Genomic DNA, 18474 nt, shown 5'->3' on the forward strand with positions numbered 1-18474 from the left:
AATAAAATTCCATGTTCATTAATGGACTACTGTCAACTCTGTGGTTCCTGTCTATGCTCCTGAGAATTACCAATACTCCCCAACTGTGTCTCTCCATGAGGCACATTTTCGGGACATATCCCACAGGCTGTATCTCCCACTAAATGATTTTTACTTAGGCATAATCCAAAGCAACTTGTGAAATATTAGTAATGTTTTAAGTATTTAATTATACTTGACTGACCAAAGTAGCACATGAAAGCAGATGTGTGCAGTAAATATAGTCTAGAGACTAAGATCTAGTCCTAATTTGACTACTAACTAGCTATGAGACTGTAAACTTCTGATAAGATAAATAGGAAAAATGTTCTCCTCGTTGCCACTGGAGTACAAACTTACCAGATCCTTTACTACTACCAAATATGTAAAACTGCCCCCCAAAATAAGAATAAAAACCAGCCTCATAGAATAAACTCATTCAAAACAACCCCAATGAGATACTATTGGTAGAATATGACACAAGCAATCTGCATGCCCACGAGAACAAATACATGAGCAGGGAAGAGGGAAAAGAATGAAAATACCACTGAGTAAGAAAAACAAAAACAAAAACAGAGCTGGTACTGGCACACACCTTTAATTCTAGCACTTGGGAAGCAGAGGCAGGCAGATCTCTAAGTTCGAGGCCAACCTGGTCTACAGAGTGAGTTCCAGGACAGCCAGGACTGTTACACAGAGAAACCCTATCTTGAAAAACCAAAAAGAAAAATAAACACTGCCGGGCATTGGTGGCACACGGATCTCTGTGAGTTCGAGGCCAGCCTGGTCTACAGAGCAAGTGCCAGGATAGGCTCCAAAGCTACACAGAGAAACCCTTTCTCGAAAAACAAACAAAAAAAAAAAAAAAAGAAAGAAAGAAAAGAAAAAGAAAGAAAAAGAAACACATGCATAGACAAATATCATGTACAGACACACACACCATGTATAGATACATGTGCATGCACAAACATATTTGGACATACCACATACATGGTATGAACTTGTACAAACATGGTATGAATGGGGCATGAATTTGACATAAGTGAAAGGAACTAAATACTCTTGCTGTGTAGTCTGGGGTGCTCACTGATGTTTCCTCAAGATGCTAAAAATTCATATGTTTTCAACAGCTCCATTCACAGTACCATAATTCAAAGGCAACCCAAGATGTCCTTTGGGGTAATGTATCAACTGTGGCATATCCAAACAATGAAGCATTATTTGAAACTAAAAATAAATTAGCCATTAAGACCTAAAAGATCCTAAGATGCACAGTACTGAAAGAAACCTATCTGGGGCTAGCTTGATGGAGTTTAGCCAAACCTAAAATTCATAGTTCAATCCCTATGACCCGTATGGTGGAGAGATGGCACTAACTCTAGAAAGTTAACCTCTGACCCCACCCACCAAAACACACACACACACACACACACACACACACACACACACACACACACCAAGAATTCGCAAAATAAGATGCGATAAAGTCTTTTTAAAGAATCAAGGCAGGAGGATCTCTATGAGTTCAAGTCCAGCCTGGTCTACATAGTGAGTTCCAGGACAGCCAGAGCTACATATTGAGACCCTGCCTAGAAAGACAAACAAAATCAATCTGAAAAGGCTTTACTGATAATCACAGCTCAGTAACATTCTAGAAAAGGCAAATCTATGGAGACAATGTGAAGCCAGTAGTTGCCATGAGTTTGGTAGGAAAAGAAGCTAAAAGGAGAGGGGAAAAAAAAAAGATTCTTAGCGCAGTGAAATTCTTCTGAACAACAAAGACATACAACCCAGCAGAGCGCTACTGTCAACACACTCTGGGTGGTGAGAGCGCATTCAGACAGAGGCGCTAACTAACTACAGGTGCAGCACCTTCACAGCAGGGGCAGCTGTAGGTGCACATCAGATGGGTATTCTCCGCTTCCCGCTTAACATACCCAACATCTGCCCTCGTTTTTTTTCTTAAAACAGAAGAAGAAATGACTTATTTACTCCTTAACCTAGGAATTCTATTTAGCCTGTAAAAAGAATCAGAGCTGGTGGCGGTGGCATTTGACTTTAATCTTAGGATTCAGGAGGCTGAGATGGGGGTGGGGTGGGGAGTGTTGGGGGTGTTGCCTTGATCGTGGTGTCTCTTCACAGCAACAGAACAGTGACTAACACACATTCTAAAGTAAGATCTAATACCTTCTTCTGGCTTCCTTAGACACCAAGCACACATACAGTACACAGAAATATATGTAGGCAAACATACACACATAAAATAAAAATTTTTCCTAAAAGGGGGGTAAAGAAAAGTTTACAAGGTATTTTAACAATGTGGGAAATGCTCCAGCTCAGGACAACACAGAGACATGCACAGAAAAAGCTGTACCATCATCTCAATACAAATGCACAAAACTGAAGATGTGGTGGGTACAGTCAGTCGTCCAGGACTTGTCCAGTATGCACAATCCCTTGGGCTTGATGCTCAGCACCACAAAAAGAGGAAGGTGCACATGGGGTGAGGGTGGGGGTGAGTTAGTGCACGATAAAAAGATTTACAGAGAGCTGGAGAGATGCCTCAGAGGTTAAGAGCACTGGCTGCTATTCCAGAGGATCCAGGTTAAATTCTCAGCACCCACATGGTGGCTCACAGCCATCTATAATGGATCTGATGCCCTCTTCTGCTCTGCAGGTATAATGGAAGAACACTGTATACATAATAAATCCTTAATAAAATAAAATAAAATAAAAGATTTACAGGAACATTCTAAAACATCAAGCAGTTGTTACTGAGTAAGAAACCTGGATTTTTCTGTTTTTCTTTTCTGTGTCTTTGAAATAATCAACAGTAGGCAAAATTATTACTTTTAGATTAGTTTTTTTTTTTCCCCCTCCAGTGAAACGATAACTCTTTCTGCCAGCCATCTAAATGCCGCCACCATGTTAGGGCTCCCAAATAACACACAGAGATTAATATTAGTTTGTTATATGCTAGCTCAGTCTTAATTATCAACCATAACCACTAATCTATATGTTTTATAAGAACTTATCAAGGACACCAGCTGCGTGTGTCCTCTCTTGCAGGGATAACATGGTGACTCCATCCTTACTACATTTCCCAGAATCCTCCTCAACTCCCAGCCCCACCTATCTTGCTTTCCTATTGGCCAACCCTGCTTTGTCAACCAATAAGACAAACATATACACAGAAGGACCTCCCCCATCACAGGTTTCTCTGTGTAGCCCTGGCTGTCCTAGAACGCCCACTATAGTTCCACCTGCCTCTGACTCCTGAGTGCTTGGATTAAAGGCGTGCACCACCAGCAGCTTAGATTAGTTTTCAAAGTTCAACTTTTAAAGAATGAGTAGCTGGGCGTTGGTGGAGCACTCCTTTAATCCCAGCACTTGGGAGGCAGAGGCAGGCAGATCTCTGTGAGTTCGAGGCCAGCCTGCTCTCCAGAGCGAGTGCCAGGACAGCCTCCAAAGCTACACAGAGAACCCCCCCCCAAAAAAAGAATAATGAGTAGCGTGTAATAGTAAAACTGAAATTTATTTTACACAATACCAATGTTTAAAAACTCCTAGGGAGGTGTTATGTGCACACTTGTAGTCTACCCCTAAGGAGGCTGAGGTAAAAGGATACCAGTGTTGAAGCCAATCTAGGCTACACAATGAATTCCAGCCTGGGGGGAGGGCATATTAATTTCATATATTCAGTAGTTTCCTTGTAGGTCTAATCAAAATAAAATATTATAAGTTCTGATCCTAAAGATTCTAGTATGTAAAGATACAAGAGATGCTAATTAGAAAGAATGAAGGGAGGTGGTCAAAGAAAAGAGGTAGAAAGATACTAACATAACCCTGAACTAGAAGTATTGTGAATGGAAAGAGAATCAAGACTGGGAGCAGCCAGGAGTAATGGCACACACCTTTGATCCCAGCACTCCAGAGGCAGAGGCAGAGGCAGATGGATCTCTGTGAGGCCAGCCTGGTCTACACAGTGAGTTCCAGGACAGCCAAAGCTACACAGAGAAACCCTGGGGAGGGGGAGCTCAGCTGATAAAGGCTAGACTTACAACTCCACCCCCAAACACAAAACAAAACAAAAACCCACCAAACAGTGGAATAAACAAAAAAAGAATCTAGGAGCTCAGATTGAGGAGCAGAGTTGGAGCAGAGCACAGCTGGTCAGTGACCTTGGCTTCTTATTTCATTCCTTGTCTCTAAGCTGTGGAAAGCTGTCTGTCTGTATGTGGGGCTACTGTGGAGAGCGAAAGCTGTGTGACCATGGAACAGCATAACCATGGGCTGTGCTGGGCACAGGGCTCGGAAATGCTTGCTCTTCCTCATGAGCACTGACTAGAACACATCCAAGAGGACAAAGAAATGGAGAGAGACCTTCAGAATCAAACCATCTGAAAATAAAAAAACTCCAACAGTAAGGAAGGCAGGTAAACTAGGTGCCTAAAATTCTCACAGAAGCAGACTTCCTCAGCAGGGCTCAGGAAAACAAAGCTTTACACATCACAAGGATGTAGATTTTTAAGTTTCTTTTTTCTATAAAAAAGAGCATGTTCAAAATGACACGAATTAACTTTGTAAATCACTGTAAATGCTCAAAGAGAAAGATGGAAAACAAACCATAGCAGGAAACATGCAGAAAGCTCTTCTGTAGCATGGGACAGGATGAGAAATGCTAAGGTGGGGAGGGTGTGTGGGGTGCACTCCTTCAGTCCTGGCAGGTGGCTCTCTGAGTTCCAGGCCAGAAGTACTGAACATTGTGATGTTAATAAACCTCATGCCATCCATAAAATTGTTTTGTTTCTTAGTTATGATGAAACTATAGACCTTCAAACAGCAAGGAATTATGGTAACATAACAGATACAAAGATAGTCTTAAAAGGTAACATGAGCCGGGCGTTGGTGGTGCATGCCTTTAATCCAAGCACTCGGGAGGCAGAGGCAGGTAGATCTCTGTGAGTTTGAAACCAGCCTGGTCTACAAGAGCTAGTTCCAGGACACCTTCCAAAGCCACAGAGAAACCCTGTTTCGAAAAAACCAAAACCAAAAAAAAAAAAAAAAAAAAAAAAAAAAGGTAACATGAGTAAGCAGAAAATACAGTTAATATCTTGATCAGAGCTGCTCTACTCTTCCCCTCCAACACAACAGCCAGCATACTCAGGGTATTGCCAGTAGCATTGCTAATACTGCTAGGCTGGAGGTGCAGCTCAATGGAAGAGTGCTGGCCTATGACTGTGAACCCTGGCTTCAATCTCTGCATTTCCATCTGAGAGGTTATACATTTCATTGTTACTTCCTTCTTCATAAAGAAAAAAATGTATTTTCTGTGCTAAAATGTCTCCTCTTTTGATATGTGTGTGCACCACACAAATCAGAAGGGCTCATCAGATCCTTGGAACCAGGGTTCTCCCCAAGTGCTCTGGTTGCTGAGCCACCTTCTCCAGCCCATACTTCCTTTCTGCTCAGGTCCAATCCTTAGTCACATTCATTATCACCTTACATAGCATTCTGGAGTATATGAAAGACAATGAAATCACAGGCTGGAAATATTTACATTAACTGGCCATAGTTAAAAAAGAAAGCACATACTTCCAACTCTATTTTAAAACTGTGAGAGAGCAGTAACAGAGACTTTAAGTTACAGTGTGGCTTTATGACACCGAATTATCCAAGGAAGACAGGAAATAAAGGAGCAAGACTTACGTTTTGCTTCTGAAAGATTCTGATTAGGTGACCAGACCAACATGCCAAGATTGTCTCGTTCTTGACTGCGCCTTGCCAGTTTGGCTTTGTAGAAAGAAAATAAAAACTGTATTATTATAAGTTAGCAGCTGTAATAAGCAGTAAGCACCACAGTTACTATAATCTTCTCAGACTCAGAATGACATATGACCTGCTTTTCACCTTACACCCTTACTACTAATAAATAACTTTAGGATGGTATAGGAAATCATAAAGCCCACTAAAATGACAGTTTGCAGCCTGTGGGACTCCACCCTCTTCTCGGGGGTCGACTGAGACCACCCTGCATATCCTGCATGAGTTATGAAGAAGCAAGGAGCCGGCGGTGGTGGCGCACACCTTTAGTCCCAGCACTCTCAGGTGGCGGCAGAGGCAGGCGGATGTCTGTGAGTTGAAGGCCAGCCTGGACTACAGAGCTAGTTCCAGGACAGCCAGCGGCCTTTACACAAAGAAACCTAGTCTTGAGAAACCAACCCCCAAAAAAGCAAGGAAAATAATTTTATGGTTGGGGATCTCCACAACACGAAGAACTGTGTTAAAGGGCTGCAGCACAAGGAAGGTTGAGAACCACTGGTCTAGAGGAAGAGAGACAGGAGTGTGACAGAGAGAAGCGGGACATGTCCCTTCAGTGACCTTTTAAGTTTCTTTTATTCCTGATGGGTCTGGAACTTGCTATGGAGACCAGGCTGGTCCTTAGCTCACAGAAATACTCTTGTCTCTGTCTACCAAGTGTTGAGATTAAAAATAGGCACCCCACCCCTGTCCCAGAACGCCTTTTAAAAATAACTCTGCTTAGCACAACTTTAATCCCAGAACTTGGGAGACAGAGGCAGGAGGATTCCTGTGGGTTCGAGACCAGTCTGGTCTACAGAGCGAGTTCCAGGTCTGGCTCCTTAGCTATTGAGAAACCTTGTCTGTAAAAAAAAAAATTTTGGTTTATAAGAATGTTCATTCTGCATACTCCCACCCCAAATTTAACAGAGATCTAGTCCACTGACCAAACCTTTTTTTATAAAGACACTGAACCCTTCCATGGGTGTGAAATTCTCATGGCCTCTTAACCTATTGAAAGTCCCACCTCCCAATATATTGGCCTTACAGATATTAACACGAGTTCAGGAGTAGACAAACATTTAAACCAAAACAACATTATCACCAAAGCAAGTGTTTAGCAGAAACCAGAGCAAGATCCTATCAAACAAAAATGCCCTCTGATCAATGGACGGACAGAAGGCGGGCAAAGAAGGGATGGCAAGGTTAAAAACCAATAAATAGATCAGGGGAAAGGCAAACTGAAGCCCCATGCGTATCAAAGTGTATAAAATCTGGGCTGGAGAGATGGTTCAGCTGTTAAAGGCTAGACTTACAACCAAAAATAAAAGTACAAAATTCACAACAATGCCTGCGTTTGGTGCTGATGTGGAGAAAATGTGCAGATGGTGGCGGTGTGAAGTGCTACGGATGCTCTGGAGGGACAGTCTACCATTCTCCCTGAATGGTAACATATCCATGGGATAAAATACAACTGAGCAATAAAAACAAATGAACTACACACATAATAACATGAATGGATCTCAAAATATTTAAGCTAAAGAAGAGTCACAAACACAGAAAGGGGGAGGCAATTGAAAGAGTTACATGATGGTGGGCAGGAATGAACTGTTGGTAACAACACGCACTCATGAGTTCTATTCCCAAAAGGATTCTAGCTTTGTGTACACTCGCATCAACACATTCCCATCTATCTGTCCACTGAGAAAGCCTTAAAGGAAGGAAAACTCCCATATGGGGCCTCTAAACTGTCTCCAATAAAATAACAAAGATATCTTGAAGAAATGGTTTATTTCAGGGCTCACAAGGTTACAAAACAATCCTAGAATGTTTTCTTATACCACAAAATAAGATTTTCAAAGAACAGGGGGTTCTATCTTCCACTAGCCAAATCTAGAACAATTTGAGCAACAAAATAAATGATAGAAACTTTTAGGTGGGCGTGGTGGTCATGTCTTCAACCCCAGCACTTGGGGGAGGCAGAGGCAGGAGGATCTCTCTTAAAAAGTTTGAGACCAGCCTGGTCTACTTAGTGAGTTCCAGGCCAGTCAAGCACACATAGTGAGACCCTGTTTCAGAACAAAACAAAAGTGGATGTGGTGGCTCACACCTACAATACTAGCTTTTGCAAGGCTGAGGCATGAGAACTACCACAAACCTGAGCTACAGACTAAGACTATGAAAGAGAGAAAGAAAGCAGGAGCAAGAAGGGAGAAAGGGAAGGAGAGGTGAGTTAATCTATCTTTCAAATAAGTACTCTGTAAATGAACAAGAAATTGTAAAACTTAGGAAAATATGTAGGAAAACACATGCATTTGCTTTAAGTAAAGTATCATCAGATATGATAACAAGACCATAATCTACAGAACACTGATGGCCCATTGTCCTTAATCTTAAATTGCAAGCTATGTATTAGAACAGAGCAGGAGTCAGGGGGCAAGAGCCTAGTGATTTATTAGCTGTCCAATATCCTTGAGTATCTTTGCCACTGTGAGCTGGAAAGCCACTCGCCCCTATTCTGGTGACAGCAGGCATTGAATTCAGTGCCTTGAACTCACCAGACAAACACTTGGCCACTAAACTTGATCTCACAAATAGCTATACACTTTAAGCAATCCTAATGAGGCATTCCAAGTAGCTGGAACACAGGTCTCTACCAACCGACATGGCTAGGCCTAGTTCCTTTAAAAAAAAACAAAACAAAACAAAAAAAAAAAACAAAAAAAAAAAACCAAGGGTTTCTGTATGTAGTCCTGGAACTAACTCTATAGAGACCCTATTGGTCTTGAACTCAACAGAGATCTGCTGCCTTTGCCTTGTAAGTGCTGGACCGCCACCCAGCTTGGCATAGTTCTTAAGGTACTGAGGCTATCTGCATGCTGTCAGCTAGAACACCAGCAATGAATGTCGCAGGTACAGTAGTAAATGAATGGGCTGTGTTTGTGACTGCCAACTCCCCCACCCACAGACACACAGCTTACCTAACAGGTACCGTCCAATGCCTGCCATCAGCAAGGCCTATATCCACCCAAATCACAGGCTCACGGTATAGTCAGTCTCCCTCTGCCCAGCCCTAGATACTCTATGTTAACTGAACATTAGTAATCATCTTTTTCTTACTCAGTTCTCTTCATTTATTTGAATTTATTTTATTTCCCAATGAATACCTAAAGTGCTTTTTAAAAAGCATTTCTTTTTATTGTATACATATACGTATGTCAGTATGCCATGTGTGTCTGGTAGTTACAGACATTTAGGAACTGACTGCCCAATGTGGGTGCTAGGCCCTTTGGAAGAGCAGCCAGCAGCTCTTAACTGCTCCCCAGACCCACGCAGTTGCCTGTGAGTTTCACTGAGAACATGTGCTAATTCTATATCCCTGAAGAATGAGTTTCCTAGGTCAGTCTTCTGGTAATAGTTACTTCTTTATAAAAAACTGCTTGTTTTTGAGTAGCTTTACCATAATTCACTTACTTCAGCAAAGTAGTAAAATTCTTCATTCCTGTCAGTACTTGGTTTTGGCTAGGCCTTTTAACACTCTGCAAGTGTATAGTGCATTCACACAGTGGCTTTAATTTAAGTTTCTCCAATGCTTAGTAATACTGAACAGCTTTTGATGACATGCTACCTGTATTTTTTGGTGAAGCAACTGTTTAGACTTTTAGCCTATTAAAAAAAAAAAAAAAAAAAAAAAAAAAAAAAAAAAAAAAAAAAAAAAAAAAAAAACTGGCTTAGGGCTGGAGAGATGGCTCAGAGGTTAAGAGCACAGGCTACTCTTCCAGAGGCCCTGAGTTCAATTGCCAGCAACCACATGGTGGCTCACAGCCATCCGTTATGAGATCTGGTGCTCTCTTCTGGTGTGCAGATATACATGGAAGCAGAATGTAGTATACATAATAAATAAATAAAATCTTTCAAAAGCCGGGCGTTGGTGGCACACGCCTTTAATCCCAGCACTCCGGAGGCAGAGGCAGGAGGATCTCTGTGAGTTCGAGGCCAAAAAAAAGTCTCCAGAGCGAGTGCCAGGATAGACTCCAAAGCTACAGAGAAACCCTGTCTCAAAAAATCTTTCAAAAAAACTGGCTTATTGGCTTATTATTGAGTATAAGAATTCTTTACGCAGATGTATGTTAGATATGAATATGCAAATGTTTTCTCAAAGTATGCAGTGTATCTCTCAACAGTATGTTTTGTAGAATAAAAGTTGTTAATCAAAAAATGGAATTTAGCCAGACTTTGGTGGTGAACGACTTTAATCCCAGCACTCAGGAGGCAGAGGCAGACGTATCTCTGTGAGTTCGAGACCAGCCTGGTCTGCAGAGCAAGTGCCAGGATAGGCTCCAAAGCTACAGAGAAACCCTGTCTCAAAAAACAAAAAACAAACAAACAAAAAAAAATGGAATTTAGGAGGTAGGAATAGAGATGGCACATTAGTTAAGAGTACTTACTGCTCTTCCAAAAGACCCAGGTTTGATTCCCAGCACTTACATGGTGGCTTATAATCCCCTATAACTCCACTTATATATAGGGGGTTTGATGCTCTCTTCTGGCTTCCATGGTTACAAAGTGCCATGATGCACAAACGTACAGGCAGGCAAAACACCCATGCACATTAAAGAAGCTTTATTCACAACCACCAGAAATCAGACAGCACACAATATATAAGATACAGGCAAATGTCGGCATTTTCATACAGTGGACTAGTACACAGCAATAAAAAATAAACAGTAACTATTGATTTATACAAGGTTCTGTCTTCAGGATAAAAACTGAGGAAAACAAGTGTGATGGTCTGAATGCGAATGGCCTCCACGGGATCAAATTTGAATGCTTAGTTTCCAGTTGGTGGATTGTTTTGGAGGGATTAGGAAGTGTGTGTGGCTTTGTTGGCATTGAGGTTCTGAAAGTCAACTCCAGGCCCAGACTCACTTTCTCTCTGTCCCTGCTTGAGGATCCAGCGCCATGCCTGCCTGCCATGACAGTCACGGACTCACCCTCTGCAATTGTAAGCAAGCTCCCAATTCAATTCTTTTATAAGTTATCTTGGTCGTGGTTTCTCTTCACAGCAATAGAAAAGTAAAACAACAGGTGAAGGTCGAAAGTTGTCTTCTCTAGTCACACAGCATTTCAGGGATGGTAAATGAGAAACAGAGGAGAGACCAATGGTTTCCAGTACAGACGTGAGGGAGGATTAAGAAAAGCTCAAGAAGCCAGGCGTTGGCGCACACCTTTAATCCCAGCACTCCGGAGGCAGAGGCAGGCAGATCTGTGAGTTTGAGGCCAGTCTGGTCTCCAAAGCGAGTGCCAGGATAGGCTCCAAAGCTACACAGAGAAACCCTGTCGAGAGAGAGAGAGAGAGAGAGAGATGAGAGAGAGAGAGAGAGAGAGAGAGAGAGACTGAGACAGGGCCCAAATGACCATTGGTGTGCACTGCTCAGTTTTGTGGGGTATTGTCTATGCCTCTGCTGGCCTTAGATAGCTCAAGCCATCTCCCACGTTCTTCATGCTTAGAGAGATGAAGTAGGTTGCTGTAAAGTATTAGGTCAATCAGGTTAATATCTTAGGCTCAGATGATAAGGAACAGTTTATGCTCAATAACACCCACCAAAAGGCTGACACAGGATCTGGGGAGAAGGTATTGAAAATGATGCTCAAGTCTTCCCCACAGATGTCAAAACTGTCAGCTCCCCAATCAGATAAATCTCTTAAAATAAACCTCTAAATATCTACACATGACATCCTCTGCAGCTCTCTCGAGGAAGCCTTGACTTGTTAGGATAGTAGAAAATATAGAAAAGCCTTAAATGTTCATTGGTGGGTAGGAAAAACTATGGAATTTAAAAGAGTTAAAAACAAAAAACAGTCTTGGGTCTGAACTCTCTCTCACCCTGTGTATACTGAGCTATGCCTAACATCACACCACCCAATGACACCAAACACTGCCTCAATTACCTCCACTCAGATTAAAAAAATACTGTGTGTATGAACTGCAGCATTTTTACTGTACAGCTAAAAGTTTTCTATTACAGAACCATAATGGTTTAATTACATAAAACAAAGACTGTAATTATTTTCCTAATATCATTCCTCACCAGCATCAATAAATTTATTAAAATTATTAACCAGTATATATTTATCTTAAAAAAAAAAAAAAAAAAAAAAAAACAGTCCCCTTGCCAGGCACTGGTGGTGCACACTTTTAATCCCAGCACTTGGGAGGCAGAGACAGGTGGATCTCTGTGAGCTCGAGGCCAGCCTCGACACCTCGACAGCCTCAACAGAGTGAGTTCCAGGACAGCCAGAGCTACACAGAGAAACCAGAGAGAAAGAAAGGAAGGAAGGAAGGAAGGAAGGAAGGAAGGAAGGAAGGAAGGAAGGAAGGAAGGAAGGAAGGAAGGAAGGGGGAGGAGTAAGAAATAAAAGAAGTCAGTAAGTTCCCAGGACAAGTGGACTGGGACAAAGAAATAAAATTGCAACTTAGCTGCATATGCTTCACCATTGTTTGAGTTTTCAACTTGGGGTGCATTCACAGGGGCTGGAGAGATGGCTCAGCAGTTAAGAGCACTGGCTGCTCTTCCAGGGGACCCAGGTTCAGTTTCCAGAATCTACATGGCAGTTCACAACCATCTGTAGCTCCAGTCCCAGAAGATCTGAGCTCTTCGCCTGCCCTCAGTGTGGACACGAACTCACTAAATACAATATATTCATAGTACTTCTACATTACATCTCTTCTAAGGAAAAAACTGACACTTTTCTCTGTTGCCTTCTTCTCTCAAAGCCATAACCGCATGAGGGGAAAGGCAACAACCCCAAACACCCTATGAAACTTTTGGTCAGTATACCTCAAAACAGTAGTGTCATCTAAAAGAAGTGAAGTCTACGGAAATGTCATGGCCAAGAAGAACCTAAGATGACAACAACCAAGCACATAGCATTGTCAGAGTCAAGATAAGATGTTATTAGGAAGAGAAACCAGGTGTGTGGGGTAGAGAAACTCCCTATGCTATCTTTGTAACTTTTCTGTAAATCTAGTACTATGTTTATATAGTATATGATATGTAACATAACTATATATTATGTTAGATAGAAAAGGTTAACTAAAGGTCAAAAAAGAAATCTCCCTGCATTTAGGTAAAGGAGTTACCCAACCCATCTCCGCCACTGCAGTCCACTGCAGGGCAACCATGCACTGTGACAGAGCTCTCCCAGTCCAGGAGGACAAAGGCTGCTGTCTACAAACAACAGTAAGCATGATGGAACTGGTGTGTGTTTAGTTACACCTCATAAATACCATTTTTTTTTCTGCCTACATTGTTAAATTCCAGTACTTAGACATCTCTAGTATCTGCCACATTCCATGTGTTTTGTAAACTGATAAAGAAGAGCACAGGTAGCTAGCCACAGAAAAGTTCTAGAGAGGGGCAGTGCCCTGTTTGCCTCCCTGCACCACAGCAGTGTACCACTGACTAATCTGGGAACTAAGTGGGAGAAGAACCCTAGAACTTGGGGCCCCTGAAATGTAACCCTCCCTTCCTGGGGGTGCTTTTCCTCTGAAGAGTTTCTATGCAGACAATTCCTAGTCTCCTATCAACACTAGAAACTGTACTGACATTAAAATCATCTTAATATATGAAGTAAGGAAAACTGGCGGGGGTGGGGGGGGGATAAAGATGGATACAAAGCTAATAAAGTCACAGTGGGCCCCACCAAAAAAATTTAGAAATTAAGTGTATTGAGTGTGTGGTATCTCAGTGTGTAGTAATCAGAAGCTAAGGGAACTTGTTAAAGTCAGTAAGGTTAGCTGGGGTGGTGATGGGCCTACTTAAAGTAGGTTCTCATACATGACGGTTACAAAAACAGGGCAGGTTTATAGAAAGAAGCTGAGGTGAAATTACCCTCTAAACCCAGCACTAGGGAGGTAGAGACAGGTGGATCTCTGTGAGTTTAAGGCCAGCCTGATCTAAACACTGAGTACCAAGACAGGTTCCAAAGCTGGGGGGGGAGGGGAGTCCGTAAGGCTGCAGGTGAGACCCTATCTATATTTAAGGGGAAGAGGGTTACAGAAGAATTGGTAGAGTGCTTGCTAACACGCATGAAACCCTGCTCTCAAATCTCCAGCACGGCATAAACTGAGTGTGGTGGCACCAGCCAACAATCTGAGTTCTTGGAGTGGAGGGTCAGAAGTTAAAGGTCATCCTCAGATTCACGGCAAGTTCAAGGGTAGCCTGGGCTGCATGACACTCCCCTTGCCTACTGTCACCCAAATAAACTGAAATTGACTTGTGATTGCTTTTGTTTTGCTCCTGTATTGGACACATTTGCTTCAGGGCATTTCTTTTTAACCTGGTAGGAATTATTCTTCATATATCACATTTACACTTGAGATTTCTACGACTTATTTCTGTTAATAGCTTTGGAACATTTAACTGTACGGCTCAATGCCATATAATTCAACAGTCACTCAAAAGTATCTCCAACTCATCATATCTAAACTGAACTTTTTCTTCAGCTTGACCATCACCACTACCTCTACCATTCTGACTTTCTTTTTTTATCTCAAATACAATCTCTGTGAGTTCGAGGCCAGCCTGGTCTACAGAGTGAGTTCCAGGACAGCCAGGGCTACACAGGGAAACCCTGTCTTGAAAAGCAAAAAACAAACAAAAACCCCAGATACTGTCACTCACACAGTCGCTGTGGACTACACAGTTATTCAGTAATAGCAGTAAATTGGAATGAACTCAAAGGTCCAATGGGAATCTCAGGCTGAAGGACCCATACCTTACAGGGGAGTCTCCATGCACCAGACTGATGTCCCACAGGTGCACTTTACCTGTAAGGAAACAACACATAAAGCAAATCTAGGCAAAGAGCAAAGCAGGACTGTACACACAGTCATCCTTAGCAATAGCTCATGTTCAACTTAAAGTAGGTTCTCATACATGACGGTTACAAAAACAGGGCAGGTTTATAGAAAGAAGCTGAGGTGAAATTACCCTTCAGACGAGAGTTGCAGCATCACCACCTGAGGTGGGAGAGCAAGCCTCATGTCCAAGGAGCAGCCTCATTAGGAGAGATACCCATCACGGACAGTGTGACGGGATCCTGAAGGGAGAGAGAGAGAGACCCTTCAATTCCAAAGTATTAGGAGAGCACAAGCAGAGTGAGAGGGTGTACAAGGAGAGGCAAACCCTTCAGTTTAGTCAGTTCCCTTTAGATGGAACAAACAAAGGCGGGAGGTTAATACATGTGGCCGAATCTATGCCCTAGACGTCGGCTCACTAGAGAAGCCTATACAGGAAGAGAGCAGCAGCAGGACCTGTGGTCTAACATGGGCACTTTCTACCATGCCAGCTATCTCTGGCAGGCTCACCTACAGATGGCCCTGCTTGATGTATGCCCCCTCTGACAACAGAAGCCGCCCCTTCGTGCTATGCTTCTCCCCAACGTATTTATTGTTTTTTGTTTGTTTGTTTGTTTGTGGTTTTTCAAGACAGGGTTTCTCTGTGTAGCTTTGGAGCCTATCCTGGCACTCTGGAGACCAGGCTGGCCCCGAACTCACAGAGATCCGCCTGCCTCTGCCTCCGGAGTGCTGGGATTAAAGACATGCACCACCAACACCCTGCCATATTTATTGTTTTATGTGCACCACTTGTGTGCCTGGTGATTGATGAGGCCAGAAAAGATATCAGATTCCCTAAAACTGGAATTATATATAGGCAGTTGTGAACCACCATTTGGGTGCTGGGGGTCGAAACCTGGCTTCTGGAAGAGCAGCCTGTGCTCATTCACCTCTCCAGTGTTCCCCCAAAACATTTCATAAATTATAGTGCTGAATTATTGGATCTCATTTTTTTGAGACCAGGGTCTATGAATACTATGAAGCCCAAGCTGGCCTATACCATGAAACCCTATCACTTCTGATTCCTAGTCCTGCATTATAGGCTACATCTGGCTTAAATGTTTCCTCTTCCTAATGGGAAACTATTTTCTTTCCTCTGAATCTTAAGTTGTTAAGGAATGATACAATATAAAAGAGCAAAGAGTGGAATGGCCTGTTATAGGGTGAAATAAACAGTACCACTGCACATCGCACTTTATAGCCCTGCATCATACGTAACAAATGACTTTTCTGTAACTAATCCAGATTTGTGAGGACCATATTAGATTATCGCTGCTCCCCAAACTCTATACTGCTTTATCCTTTTCTGGGATAAGAAAGTAGGAGGATTACTAGCAACTGAACCTAAGGCCTGGCACCTACTATCACTGAGCTATACAATCCAGCCCTCTGCCTTAAATAAAAAGGGAAGCCGGGCGTTGGTGGCGCACACCTTTAATCCCAGTACTCGGGAGGCAGAAGCGGGTGGATCTCTCTGAGTTTGAGGCCAGCCTGGTCTACAAAGTGAGTGCCAAGACAGGCTCCAAAGCTACACAGAGAAACCCTGTCTCAAAACCAAAAAACAAACAAACAAAACACACAAAAAACAAGGGGGCTGGAGAGATGGCTCAGAGGTTAAGAGCACTGACTGCTCTTCCAGAGGTCCTGAGTTCAATTCCCAGCAACCACATCGTGGCTCACAGCCATCTATGAAGATATCTGGTGCCCTATTCTGGCATGCAGGCATACATGCAGGCAGAACACTGTATACATAATAAATAGATAAATCTTAATAAATAAATCTTAAAAAGAACAAATAAAATAAAAGGGAAACTAATTTGTAATGCTGTAATTTACTCAAACTATATAAAATTTTTTTAAAAAAATCTATTTCTGACACTAGACTTGAAGATGGAAGGATGAAATGGCCTGTGATCTTTTTTGTGGATTTTTTCTTTTTGGTTTGTTGATTTTTCAAGACCATGGCACTTGCTACCAAGACTGACAATCTGAGATCAATGCCCACAACTAAATTGGTAGAAGAAGAAAACTGACTTTAAAATTGTCACGTGATCACACACATGTCATGCACATACCCATGACCATAAACAAATAAAGAGTGATAAAGATTATCCAAGAAGCCAAAGAACTAAAAGAGAAAAGTCAATAGACCCGTAACTGCACTTTAAATGAGAAGAGGAAGTAACCTAGAAGGCTCCAACTAGAGGTAAAAGCACATGCAAAATCCTCTATCTTCCACATGCCCCACATCCACCACTCAACACAGAACCTTTTACAAAGCTATCTTCACAAATGCTTACTGTACCATGGTAATAAAAGATCCAGAGACAGACACTGGCGTTCAAGCTTCAACCTGAAGATCAGAGAAGCAAAGCAGCCAAGCCAGTAGATCTAACCTCTACCCAGCTGAAATGGCAATCCTGTCCCCACAGGAGGCAAAAGGCTCTCAGATTCTGTCTGCTCCTTATATTTCTTTCTCCATCCAGCCATATCACTCCCATCTCTGCCTCCCTAGTGCTGGGATTAAAGGCGTGTGATCCCAAGTGCTGAGATCACCTTTGTGAGATGTTTCTTTTAGGACTAGATCAATTTTGTGTAGTCAGTGTGGCCTTTAACTAACAGAGATCTGTCTATTAATCCTGAGTCCTAGGATTAAAGGTGTGCTACCACTGTCTGGCTTCTATAGCTAACTAGTGTGGCTTCTTTGCTATTTTGATCTCCAGTGGCTTTAATAAATCATAAACAATGTATCACCACAGCTCACTGTTTTGGGGTTTACAGAGTCAAAAAGATTATAAAACAAAGGAAAGCACATTAGTGTGATGGCACACACATGCAATCCCAGCTCTAGAAAAACTGAGGCACAAGGATTTTGAATTCAAGACAAGCTTATACTATATAAAAGGCCATCTCACACTCACACAAGCATATAGCGCTTGCAATGAAGGCAGAATTACAAATTTAAGGTCAGTTAGGAGACCTTATCTCAAAAACAACAACAAAAAGAGGGGCAGGCCTGTCTAGCATTGGAAAGGCCTAGCCTAGAAGAAAAAAACTACAAACAGCAGAGATGTCATAGAAAGGGTGTGTGTGCGTGCGCGTGCACGTGTGTAATTAAAGGCAAAACTGGCCATAGCAAACACTGAGAGGAAGGAATGCCATTTTCTCCACAAGAGAAAAACTGCTATTCTGCACCTGCCACAGCAGCCCCGACATTCCCGTATCTGAGCAGAAGCCTCAGGAAGTCAGCACACCAGGTAAAATGGCTGCTTCCAGCTACAGCAAACAGGCTGAATGAAATGACACCAAGACCACCAATTCTAACTGGTATCCACTCAATTTGACCATGCCCCTCCCTTTGCCAGGAACAGTGGTTCTAACACTCTTTTCTAGACCTCCCACACCACTGGAAGGGCTACACCACAATCCAGCCATGGCTAGGAGGTTATCAATTACGAAATATGAATTACTATCTTGAATTAAAATGAAATCTTAAAGCAGGGTATGGTGGAACACCTTTAATCCCAGCACTCGGGAGGCAGAGGCAGTCAATAGATGACGTAAAGGAACTGTCCAGAAGACTGACCACGCAGACACTCACTGAGAAACAAATAATTATACAATCACAAAAAGAAACATGCTTCTGAGAACACAAGACCTAGTAGAGATGTAAGAAATGCTATCACTGCCAAAATATGACAGACAGGTAGGCGAGGTCCCTGGGCAAGGCTTTCATTTATTTGCTCACAGTCCAG

At 42.4% G+C, this 18474-nt stretch overlaps 1 protein-coding gene across 2 annotated transcripts in view; it reads right to left on the minus strand.

Annotated features, from left to right (window-relative positions):
- Positions 1 to 18474, minus strand: part of Rcor1 (REST corepressor 1) — a 78324-nt gene that overhangs the window by 37425 nt on the left and 22425 nt on the right. The window contains exon 3 of one of the 2 annotated variants that reach the window (XM_027416623.2): positions 5728 to 5811. The exons of the other annotated variant lie outside the window; for it this stretch is intronic. Coding sequence (XP_027272424.1) covers positions 5728 to 5770 — 43 coding nt within the window. The 5' untranslated portion in view covers positions 5771 to 5811. The remainder of the gene's footprint in view (positions 1 to 5727; positions 5812 to 18474) is intronic. 2 annotated transcript variants of the gene reach the window in all.

This window comes from Cricetulus griseus, chromosome 5 (genome assembly GCF_003668045.3).
Source record: "Cricetulus griseus strain 17A/GY chromosome 5, alternate assembly CriGri-PICRH-1.0, whole genome shotgun sequence".
Classification (NCBI taxonomy): Eukaryota; Metazoa; Chordata; class Mammalia; order Rodentia; family Cricetidae; genus Cricetulus; species Cricetulus griseus.